The sequence below is a fragment of the Rhinoderma darwinii genome, chromosome 3 (assembly GCF_050947455.1).
Source record: "Rhinoderma darwinii isolate aRhiDar2 chromosome 3, aRhiDar2.hap1, whole genome shotgun sequence".
Taxonomy (NCBI): domain Eukaryota; kingdom Metazoa; phylum Chordata; class Amphibia; order Anura; family Rhinodermatidae; genus Rhinoderma; species Rhinoderma darwinii.
The window spans coordinates 245,705,186-245,718,275 of record NC_134689.1 but is presented as its reverse complement, the minus strand read 5'-3'; the positions used below and the strand labels follow the sequence as shown (position 1 = coordinate 245,718,275).

General features: G+C 35.8%; 1 protein-coding gene across 2 annotated transcripts in view; it reads left to right on the top strand.

Moving 5' to 3' along the window:
* SCAPER (S-phase cyclin A associated protein in the ER) overlaps window positions 1–13,090 on the top strand; it is a 217,718-nt gene that overhangs the window by 151,015 nt on the left and 53,613 nt on the right. For both annotated transcript variants that reach the window (XM_075857645.1, XM_075857644.1), the window contains exon 24: window positions 7,211–7,334. In XM_075857645.1, the coding sequence (XP_075713760.1) occupies window positions 7,211–7,334 (124 nt within the window). The remainder of the gene's footprint in view (window positions 1–7,210; window positions 7,335–13,090) is intronic.

Sequence of the window (13,090 nt, the reverse complement as noted above, 5' to 3'; positions counted from 1 at the left end):
GGGGTAAGAGCCCATACTAGTGCTCTGCTCGGGGACACCGGCTCTGGGGTTGCTCCTGACATCACATTCTGGTCCAGGAGGATCCCCTGACATCACTGTCTATGGACAGTGATGTCAGAGGAATCCCCTGCCAAAGCGTCGGCAACGCTCTGGCTGGGGATTCCACTCCTAGAGGGAGCCCTAATGGAGCTATCTACTGGGGGTGGTGTGTGTGTTTGTGGCACTATCTACAATGGGTGTGTGTGGCATTATCTACAGAGGGCATTGTGGCAGTATCTACAGAGGGCATTGTATCAGTATCTACAGAGGGCACTGTACCAGTATCTACAGAGGGCACTGGCATTATCTACAGAGGGCACTGGCATTATCTACAGAGGGCACTGGCCTTATCTATGGGTGGCACTGGCCTTATCTATAACAAATACAGTTAAAAATAAGAGCGCAAGATGAAAGACACAGGAAATAGGTGCCTATACAATATCCAGTATAGAATGAATATGTGCCTGAACCAAAGCAAAAAAGGACATATATCCTTACAATATTAATTATAACATATCCATACCCAAATGAAATATACATCATAAATGGAACTGAGCACTAATGCATACCAATCAATGACAAAGGATGTCTAGCTTGGTATAACAAGTGGGGAGATAACCCCACTATATTCAAATGGATGTACCCAGATTGAATTACCTGGTCAAGGATATATAAATGCAGCCCTGAGCCCAAAAGGCCAGACATGAATAATATGCACAAAATCCTGATAACTAGAAAGTCAATGCATACCCTTAGTCATGATGGATGCAGAAAAATGAGGAATGGAACTGGAAGAGATAGGCGCACCCCAGGAAATGCCTAGACGCGCGTTTCGCCTGTGGCTTCGTCAGGAGGCTGGCAATGCCGGACTGCATTTAGCGACACTTAAACTGGAAAACTGGATTGTTAAAATAAGCACGTGGAGAAAACTCGCAAATTTCCATTAAGTTTAAATCAGTATTATTATAGTAATGTAGTATTGTTGTAGTAATGTAGTATTGTTATTGTAATGTAGTATTATTATAGTAATGTGTTATTATTGTAATGTAGTATTATAGTAATGTAGTATTGTTATAGTAATGTAGTATTGTTATTGTAATGTAGTATTATTATAGTAATGTGTTATTATTGTAATGTAGTATTGTTATAGTACTGTAATATTGTTATAGTAATGTAGAATAATTATAGTAATGTAGTATTGTTATAGTAATGTAGTATTATAGTAATGTAGCGTAGTATCCTTATAGTAATGTATTATTATTATTATAGTAATGTAGTATTATTATAGTAATGTAGTATTATAGTAATGTAGTATTATTATTATTATTATAGTAATGTATTATTATTATTATTATTATTATAGTAATGTAGTATTATTATAGTAATATAATATTGTTATTATAGTAATATAGTATTGTTATTATAGTAATGTAGTATTGTTATAGAAATGTAGTAATATTATAGTAATGTAGTATTGTTATAGTAATGTCGTATTTTTATAGTAATGTAGTATTTTTATAGTAATGTAGTATTATAGTAATGTAGTATTATTTTTTTAATGTATTATTATAGTAATGTAGTATTATTATAGTAATGTAGTATTGCTATAGTAATGTAGTATTATTATAGTAATGTAATATTATTATTGTAATGTAGTATTGTTATAGTAATGTAGTATTTTTATAGTAATTTAGTATTATAGTAATGTAGTATTTTTATAGTAATGTAGTATTGTTATAGTAATGTAGTATTATAGTAATGTAGTATTGTTATAGTAATGTAGTATTGTTAGAATAATGTAGTATTATTATAGTAATGTAGTATTATAGTAATGTAGTATTATTTTTTTAATGTATTGTTATAGTAATGTAGTATTATTATAGTAATGTAGTATTGCTATAGTAATGTAGTATTATTATAGTAATGTAGTATTATTATTGTTATAGTAATGTAGTATTTTTATCGTAATTTAGTATTATAGTAATGTAGTATTTTTATAGTAATGTAGTATTATTATAGTAATGTAGTACTCTTATAGTAATGTAGTATTGTTATAGTAATGTAGTATTATTATAGTAATGTAGTAGTATTATTATTATTATTATAGCAATTTAGTGTTATAGTAATGTAGTATTGTTATAGTAGTGTAGTATTGTTATAGTAATGTAGTATTGTTATAGTAATGTAGTCTTATAGTAATGTAGTATTGTTATAGTAATGTAGTATTATTATAGTAATGTAGTATTGTTAGAGTAATGTAGTACTATTATCGTAATGTAGTATTATAGTAATTTTGTATTATTATAGTAATGTAGTATTGTTATAGTAGTGTAGTATCGTTATAGTAATGTAGTATTGCTATAGTAATGTAGTATTGTTATAGTAATGTAGTATTATAGTAATGTAGTATTGTTATAGTAATGTAGTATTGTTAGAATAATGTAGTATTATTATAGTAATGTAGAATTATAATACTAATGTAGTATTATAATAATGTAGTATTGTTATAGTAATGTAGTATTATTATAGTAATGTAGTATTGCTATAGTAATGTAGTATTATTATAGTAATGTAGTATTGCTATAGTAATGTAGTATTATTATAGTAATGTAGTATTATTATAGTAATGTAGTATTGCTATAGTAATGTAGTATTATTATAGTAATGTAGTATTATAGTAATGTAGTATTGCTATAGTAATGTAGTATTATTATAGTAATGTAGTATTATTATTGTAATGTAGTATTGTTATAGTAATGTAGTATTTTTATAGTAATTTAGTATTATAGTAATGTAGTATTTTTATAGTAATGTAGTATTGTTATAGTAATGTAGTATTGTTATAGTAATGTAGTATTGTTAGAATAATGTAGTATTATTATAGTAATGTAGTATTATAGTAATGTAGTATTGTTATAGTAATGTAGTATTATTATAGTAATGTAGTATTGCTATAGTAATGTAGTATTATTATAGTAATGTAGTATTATTATTGTTATAGTAATGTAGTATTTTTATCGTAATTTAGTATTATAGTAATGTAGTATTTTTATAGTAATGTAGTATTATTATAGTAATGTAGTATTGTTATAGTAATGTAGTAGTATTATAGTAATGTAGTAGTATTATTATTATTATTATTATAGCAATTTAGTGTTATAGTAATGTAGTATTGTTATAGTAGTGTAGTATTGTTATAGTAATGTAGTATTGTTATAGTAATGTAGTCTTATAGTAATGTAGTATTGTTATAGTAATGTAGTATTGTTAGAGTAATGTAGTATTGTTATAGTAATGTAGTATTATAGTAATGTAGTATTGTTATAGTAATGTAGTATTGTTAGAATAATGTAGTATTATAGTAATGTAGTATTGTTAGAATAATGTAGTATTATTATAGTAGTTGAAATAACTAATTAATTAACAATAATTTTGTATTGTATCAAATTTGAATGTAATGCGGTCCATCAACTTCACATTTTTCTATATGTGGCCCATTTACCCGGCTGGTTTAACAGATGCTTGTGACGGATGCCATACAGTGGCATCCATCACCCATGTTAAAATTAAGTATACATTTTGTTCAGTGCACTCCGCAGGATGGAATGCATTAGTCTGCTACGCTATTCCATGTTTGTTTGTTGTTGTTTTTTTATGGTATACTGACGTGTACCGGCCAGACAGAGGCCTAGGACTCTGTTCACATCTGCGTCGGAGGCTCCGTTAGGGGCCTCCGCCGCAGATTCGGCAGGGTTTACCATATACAATAGCGCAGCATGCTGCGATATTGTTTCCGGTAAAATCACGGACACCACGACGGAAAGCCAACGGAACCCATTGAAGTCAATTGAACAATGCAGGTGGTGAACACAGCCTTAACCCATTAGTGACCGGCCCATCGTGTTTTTACGTCGGTCACTAACGGGCCTTATTCCGCTGCCATAGACTTTTTACGTCGCAGCATCGGAATAAGTAAACAGAGCAGGGAGCTGTCAAATCTCCCTGCTCTCAGCTGCCAGAGGCAGCTGAGGGCTGGGAGCGTCCCTCCTCTGCCGGGTGAGATCGATATTAGTATCGATCTCACCCATTTAAAGAGGCTCTGTCACCAGATTTTGCAACCCCTATCTGCTATTGCAGCAGATAGGCGCTGCAATGTAGATTACAGTAACGTTTTTATTTTTAAAAAACTAGCATTTTTGGCCAAGTTATGACCATTTTTGTATTTATGCAAATGAGGCTTGCAAAAGTCCAAGTAGGCGTGTTTAAAGTAAAAGTCCAAGTGGGCGTGTATTATGTGCGTACATCGGGCGTGTTTACTACTTTTACTAACTGGGCGTTCTGACGAGAAGTATCATCCACTTCTCTTCAGAACGCCCAGCTTCTGGCAGATCACGCTGTGACGTCACTTCCCCAGGTCCTGCATCGTGTCAGACGAGCGAGGACACATCGGCACCAGAGGCTACAGTTGATTCTGCAGCAGCATTAGCGTTTGCAGGTAAGTAGCTACATCGACCTGCAAATGCCGATGCTGCTGCAGAATCATCTGTAGCCTCTGGTGCCGATGTGTCCTCGCTCGTCTGACACGATGCAGGACCTCTAAGTGACGTCACAGCGTGATCTGGCAGAAGCTGGGCGTTGTGAAGAGAAGTGGATGATACTTCTCGTCAGAACGCCCAGCTAGTAAAAGAAGTAAATACGCCCCGATGTACGCACATAATACACGCCCAGTTGTACTTTTACTTTTAAACACGCCCAGTTGTACTTTTGCAAGCCTCATTTGCATAAATACAAAAATGGTCATAACTTGGCCAAAAATGCTCGTTTTTTTAAAATAAAAACGTTACTGTAATCTACATTGCAGCGCCGATCTGCTGCAATAGCAGATAGGGGTTGCAAAATCTGGTGACAGAGCCTCTTTAACCCCTCAGATGCGGTGCTCAATAGCGAGCACCGCATCTGAGTGGTTTTGGAGAGAGGGAGGGAGCTCCTCTCTCTCCCACCGACACCCGGCGATACGATCGCCGAGTGTCTGTGTCTCCCATGGCAGCCTAATAAAGGCCCCCAGGTCTGCATGTAATGAATACCTGCTAGGCTATGCCGCAGGCATGACCTAGCAGATGCCTGTCCGTTTTAAACGGACAGGCACAATACACTGCAATACAGAAATATTGCAGAGTATTATAATAGCGATCGCAGAATCGCATATTAAAGTCCCCTAGTGGGACTAGTAAAAAAGTAAAATAAAAAGTTTAAAAAAAGTTCATCATAAAAAAATGTGTAAAAAAATGAAAAACCCACTTTTTCCCCTTACAAAATGCTTTACTATTAAAAAACCAAAATAAAGTTAAAAAGTTACACATATTTGGTATCGCCGCGTCCGTAACGACCCCGACTATAAAGCTATTACATTACTTAACCCGCACGGTGAACGCCGTAAAAAATTAAATAGAAAACGACAGAAAATGTGCTGTTTTCTGTGAATCCTGACTTTAAAAAAATGTGATTAAAAAGTGATCAAAAAGTCGCATCTACTCCAAAATGGTACCAATAAAAACTACAAGTCGTCCCGCAAAAAAAAACCCTCATAAAACTGCATCGGCGAAAAAATTAAAACGTTACGGCTCTTCAAATATGGAGACACAAAAACAAAGAATTTTGAAAAAAAAGCGTTTTTACTGTGTAAAAGTAGTAAAACATACAAAAACTATACAAATTTGGTATCGTTGCAATCGTAACAACCCGCTGAATAAAGTTATTGTGTTATTTATACCACACGGTAAACGGCGTAGATTTAGGACGCAAAAAAGAGTGGCGAAATGTCAGATTTTTTTCTATTCCCCCCCAAAAAGAGTTAATAAAAGTAAATCAATAAATAATACGTACCTCAAAATGGTGCTATTAAAAAATACAACTTGTCCCGCAAAAAACAAGACCTTATACAGCTATGTCGACGCAAAAATAAAAAAGTTATAGCTCTTGGAATGCGACGATTGAAAAACGTAAAAAATAGCTTGGTCATTAAGGTCTAAAATAGGCTGGTCATTAAGGGGTTAAGGACATCTATTGGATACTTTAAATTGAATGTGTTAGATATTATGCAAATAAGGATCCAGATGAAATATCAGTGTCTATGTCAAAGCTGCCTTTATTTTTCCTTCCTTTGCCTAGCAAGAACAACCTTCAAGCATCTCGAAAGGGTTTTTTTTCCCCCGAATGTATGATGGCTAAATATTTTTTATAATTTGTTAGATATATTGACTTTTCGAGCTAGATTTATCTATTGTAATTATCCAGCTGTAGTCCAGAGGGCTAAGTGCACTCCTGTGGACTGCAGCTGTCATTCGACACCGTTTACCTAACACAAGTCATGGTCTTCTTTCATTTTGTGGGTATCTGGAACGGGTTTTCTATTTCCCAAATAATTTTCATTCAAACCACTATAGATCATACATTGTTATTTAGGTAAGGAAGGATTCATTTATAAAATGTAGCTTTTATTAAGCCGATAAAAGTGGAATATCATAGTTTTCATTTTTTGTTTTTATTATTTTGTAAACACACTGACATACAAAACACAAACGCTCACATTTTTGAGCAATGGGTGTTTGGCTCCATTTGGTTATTGTATGGTAATGGTGCTCTATCTATGCCCTACAGCCGAGCTGAGTTTGCCCCATCTTTGATAACATTCCGGGCACCCGTTCTGAAAAGAACGACCCTGTTACCGCTGGAAACTGTCCCTATTGTCTTCTAAAAAAAATTCCCTATAGCTAGTGCTTTTTCTCCTACGCGTTTCACCACTTCTTTTTGGCTCGTCAGGGAGACGTGTAAAGTAGCGGCATAACAATTTTAGGGTTTGGCAGTGCCATGAATACGAGAGTTTGTGTTTTGTATGTCAGTGTCTTTACAATAAAACAAAAAATTAAAACTATGATAATCCACTTTTATCGGTTTTATAAATGAATCCTTCATTACCTAAATAATTTGTGACAATGGAAGGAACAACTGGAACCAGTCCGTTGTGTTGAATCTGGAAATTTTTATCACTATAGATAATACTTGACTGTCAACCTTACATGTAAAGTGTGTGTAAATAAATAAATATATATATATATATGTGTGTGTGTGTAGTATATTAATATATATGATAACTATTTCCGTTTTTTTGCAGGTCTCTCTGCAATGCTGTGAATATCTACATATTAACCTGCAATAACTGTCCAGAGAATTGCACCTATGTCCTTATGAGCAGTAAAATCACGTTCCTTCTAGAGCTGCTTATACAGCAGTTATCGGTACGTTGGTTTACACATTCAAATTAGTTATATAATTTGTCCAGTTAGTTATAAATGTACCAATTTTGGTTTTTTATTTCATGGCATTGATGAGTTTGTTATTATTCAGATCATGCACACAACCGTAGCCATTGTACATGGCCGTGATTTTCGGGTCGGCCGGCCACGGAGTGACACCCGCGAGCCGCCCGCATATCACGGGCCGTGCACATGGCCGCGTGCATTATTTCCTGTGAGCCATGCACGGACCGTGAAAACCACAGTCGTGTGCATGGCCCCATAGGAATGAATGGGGCCGCAATTCTCCCGTGGATTTTTGGGGGAATTGCGGCCGCAAAAGCACGTTCGTGTGCATGGGGCGTAACACAGATATTATCTTAATCATGGCATATGCCCAAACGTTTATTCAGGGTCTAATCATAATTTAAGGTAACATTGCAATTTACTTCCTCGATTACTGCATCTTTTTTTTTTTTTAATTACGGCAATCTGAGCAATAAATCTTAATTTGACCACACTGTGTGAAAAGACCCTTATAGTCAGAAACACCGGCATAGAGCACCCTCTTTGTTATAACCTAAAGTGTGGCTCAACAATTGTCAGCAAACAAGAATGGTAACATGTACAACACTCCATGTTTAGCTGATCCATTTCTTTCATCTTTTAAACAAAGGAACTCTTGCTTTAAAAACTCTGTCTAACTTTATAGAACTTTAGAAATATGGCAATATCATATAGTCCACCTCTCTTTACCATATTGTATTAATTTCTTTTTCCAGTTTATAATATCTAGTTCCATAAATTTCATGTTATTCTAAATCACCATAAGGCCAAATGCACACGATGCATATTACGTGCGTATTTTCAGGCGGAAAATCCACAGCGTAAAACAGTACCAGCAAAGTTAATGAGGTTACAGATTTTTTATGCACGTAAATTGACCTGCAGTGCTTATTTTAAAATATGTAGCATGTCAATTCATCTTCTGTTTCCGTTTTCGAATTGTACGTGACTAGTTTGAAACAAAAAAAAACGCACAAAAGTCTGCAGTATAAAACTTCACCTAATTCCGCCTCAAAATGTAAAAACCGCACCTAAAAACATATTTAAAAAAATGTAATATTAGGTGTGGATTTTACCTGCGGAATTACCTGTGTTTGCCTGCGGTTTTGATGCAGATGTGTGCATGTAGCCTAAAGGTTTTTATCTCCTGTTTTTTCAAATATATTGGATCAACAAAAATTTTATTTTTGCTTCAACAAAGCCAAAATGATCATTGCTAGCTGCACATAAACTCCTCTTTCACAGTGAAATGCTAAGTTCTTTGAGGCCAGTGTTTTACCAGCTGCAAAGCACACTTAATATTTAATTGAAAATTTCATTTCTAATTCATCACTACTCAGAATTGAATGATATTTAGACACAGCATTCATACTAAGACTTTGGTGTGCAAATCTGTCCTGGAGCCAAGTCGTTTGGTAATTGAAAATCTATGTATCTGACTTTAAATAATTTACATAACTTCTTTTGAGTCAGACAGAAATGTGATTGTTTAGGGACATTTAATGGGAGCCCTTGTTTGCTTGTCTGTGAAACATTAATTACGTACAATACCTTTAATGTTGCAGTGCAATATCTGTCATTACATTCTCCGATCCATCAGTTCATCCATCCGTATGTGTTTGTAATATATTAAGGCTTTAGTGAAAAGGTGCAATTAAAGGACAGCAATAATGCATGGGGCAGGTACTGCCTGGGCATATCATGCAATTGTGAAGAAGTTAGGAAATGTAAAAACTTTATTTCTACAATGACCTTTTTAAAGCTGGCCATAGAAATTTCTGATTTACACTATTTTCCCATTAGCTAACCACATTCTTTCTCGCAACATTTTCTGTTAGATAACATCTGTCAGTCAACACATAATCTCATAATCCTATGACCTGCTTTAGGGTGAGTGTACATAGCAGTTCTATCACAGTATTGCCACGATTTTCTGAATATTGCGGCAAAAAGCAGCAAAGTGTGACATACCTTTACTGTATACTAAGCATCCAGTCTGAAAGCGTTTATCTATATCTCAGTTTACCCCCTATTGTCAAGCGAAATCCGTCTTTAGTTACAAAGCAGAGAGGACAGACTGCAGGAGGTGGGGGGGGGGTGTCTTTTCGCTGCCTGCCCATAGATGTCTATGGAGAGGGGAGGGGGAGCAGGGAGAATAAGACACAGACATGTTGCTCATAGAAGTCTATGTAGAAGGGATCAGGACCAGAGAGAAACAAGGTTCCGCTGCCCATAAATGTCTATGGTCAGACGAGGAGGAGCAGGGAGATAAAGGGACAAATGCTGCAGATAAAAGTCTGTGGAGAGGGGAGGAGGGAGCAGAGTAAGAGCGCGGAGACATAGATGTGCAGCAGCTTCTAGTAAGTTTTATATGTCACCCTAGTGCTGGATTCTCAGCTACATTTGTCATTACTACTGTATAATCTCCTCCTTGCTTCTGTAGTTTGTATTTAGATGTGATCGATAGAGTTAGGAGAGCAGGATTCTTCTCTTCTATGTGTGCTATGTATAGAAGACATGATAGCTATTAGGCTACACCTACTAGCTAAGAGAAAACTGAGAATTAGATAAAGAACCTGCTAAAAAAAAATCCATATATCAGTCGTATAATGGCCAGAAATATTGTTATTCCTCATGTACACACATATGACAGCTTATTCTGAAAAGCCACCTGAAGAGTTAGGTACGCTATAAATGGTAAATCATGTTTGAAATAGACCGCTTATTGTAGAGTACTATTCGGAGTCTTGGTGATATGATGTACAAACAGACTTAGATCAAGAGATCCATCCAGTCAGCCTTATTTTTTTGTTTTCTCTATATTTATTTTGTATAAATCCAAGGATTGAATTGTGTTTTAGGCTTAAAATCTGTGACTACCTATTTTTCCAGAACATCTGCTAGAAGTTTGAATTTAAAAATGCTACTATACTGTCATAAAAAAATAAATAGATACTTTCTAATGTTACAAATTTTTCGTCCTTCTAGTTTTAGATTATTTCCCCCTTGTTTTTGTATTCACTATTTTTTGAAAATGTCCACCTTTTCCTGCGATTATTGACTATACATATTAAGTTCCTCGGGTCTTTTCAGCTGTTTTTTTTTACTAAAAGCAAGCTATCAGATAATGATCTATTATTTTATTCAGGTATTTATTCTAAGGCCTCATGCACATGAACGTATTTTTGCGGGCGCAAATCTGCGGGTGAATTGCGGTCCCATTCATTTCTATGGGCCCATGCACACGACCGTGGTTTCCATGGTCCGTGCATTGCCTGAGGGCCTGGACCGCGAAAAGATAGGATATGTGTTATTATGCCCGCATTTTGAGGTCCAGGCTCATTGAAATGAATATACACGGCCCGTGATTTGCGGGTGGCCCGCGGGTGACGCGTCCGAGTCGCAAATCACAGGCCGTGCACACCACTATGGTCGTGTGCATGAGGCCTAAGTGTATTTAAAAAAAATGGTGGTGTTGTTTTTATGTGATTACCCATAACAAAAATTTCCAATTTTCACAATAGCTACTAGAACAGTCACAATAGGCTGAGGATTCCTGTTTTCTGCAGCTTACTTGTCAGCTTTGCTGTGTAGACTGGTACAGGATCAGCAGAGGGCAGGGGATTTAATGACAGCTCTATTTTAATGCTGGAGACCTAGTTAAGGCAGGATAGCAACTCTATACTCATAGCTAAGGCTCTTTATTCATCTCTCATGCCACTCTCTGGGGGAGGGGGCTCCATCACTTCCTATAGACACTGTAATAGTCTATGACATTTCTCTGTCAATTAACTCCCATTCATTGCGGTTGCCATAAAGCACACACACACCCTGCTGCATTGTCTATACAGGAAGGAAGTGTGTGTCTCCAATATGGCCACCGCCAGAAAAGTATTTAAAACAATAAGCTGCATAAAACGAAATAGGTTGTCTATTAAATAATGGGGTTTTGGATTGATAATTGTAGCATAAAGATGCACATTGCTACAGCTCTTGGCCTGTTGCCCTTTTCTTATCCACTTACCTCCAGAGCCAGATAAGCAGCTCCATGAGCAAGAAATTAAAGGCATCAGCTTCCTAAACAGCAGACATGGCTAACTCATGGAGCAACTTCCATAAGTAGGCCACACTGGTGGGCCATGGTATGACAGGCACTGGACCTCCTACAATTGCTGTACATTGCCTGCAAATTCCCTTTTAGTCCTTGCTGTTATTTCCTACTCTTCCTAGGGATCACATTCACTAGATGTCCACAAAAGCAGCTATTAAGAGTCGCCTCTCACATTTAGGGCAGCATAATAGATAGATAGTGATGCACATTGAGCAGACCTGCAGAAGCTGCACAGCAGAGTAGAGAAGATGAAGACTGCCTGTACAACTGGGCCATCACAACCATTCCCAACAAGCCATTTAGGATGTCCATCCTCCTCACCTAAAGACACTTTTCTTGCTCCACAAAGATACAATGAACCACAACAGACGAACTAACATCAGCCACCTTATAATATTTTTTATATTGTTATTATTATTAATTATTATAAATTATTATTATCATTACTATTCTACATTCCTTAGAGACAACCCTCAAGAAGCAAAACTTGAGACCTTCTGGCTCAATTCTCAAATTCCGGAGATTTTCTAAAGAATCTCCTTCATCAAGGCTACATTAGGCTTACATGTCGGGGTCTGTGGATTACCCCAATGAGCGTACCGTAATGACTGCTAATAGTTCATGTTACTTCTGGAAAGCCAAGATAACTCAGAAATGGCTGATTTAAACAGTGCTTATATTTCCATGTCATTTTACGCAACAAAATCTACGTCAAAGGAGTGAGGTTGTGTATTTGTCTGTTTGTTAGAACATAAATACTCTATGACACAGTATAAATTATTTGGGTGACACACTCAAGGATTCTTTTTGTGTGTATGTGCGCGTGCGGTCCTTTTTTTAAAAAAAAAAAAGACTTGTGTGTGTGCCTTTAAACAAAGATCGGATCTTTGACCTGTGTGTCACCTGAATAGTGAGCAGAATAAATGCCTCTAAACTAACATGACAATGTATAAGTCTTTTTCCTGGTTGCTCAGTCTTTAGCAAGTGATTTTTTGATGAGCTGCAGAAAGATTTCCTTCTGCTCTGCGGATGTCTTAAAGCTTTGTTTTTATATAAACTCTCCCTAAGGCTATGGCTGCAGACAATCCTCTAATAGAAATACATATATTTTCTTGTAGCAAAAAACTATGCTGAAAATGTATCCACCCAGGTTTAACCCATTCCTTACTCATTTCCTGTGAATATTTGTACAACTTATACATAATTGTTTATTTTGGCCTTGAGGACCGAACAATTTTTTTTATATTTCCCTCTTTGCATCCCGGCGCTCATAACGTTTTAATTTTTTGTCCGACGTAGCTGTATGAGACTTTGTTTTTTGCGGGACGAGTTGTAGTTTATGTAGATACCATTTTTTGGTACATTTACATTATCGTTTAATTTCTATAAAGTTTTTTTTGTGGCAAAAATTTAGAAAAAAAAGCAGATCCGCTGCAGTCTGCTCTATTTATTTTTTATTTTTTACACCATACACCGATCATCATAAATAACATTATACATTTATTGTACAGGTTGTTATGGACGTGGCGATACCAAATATGCGTATATCATTTCATGTTTTGGGACTTATATTTTGAAAAGT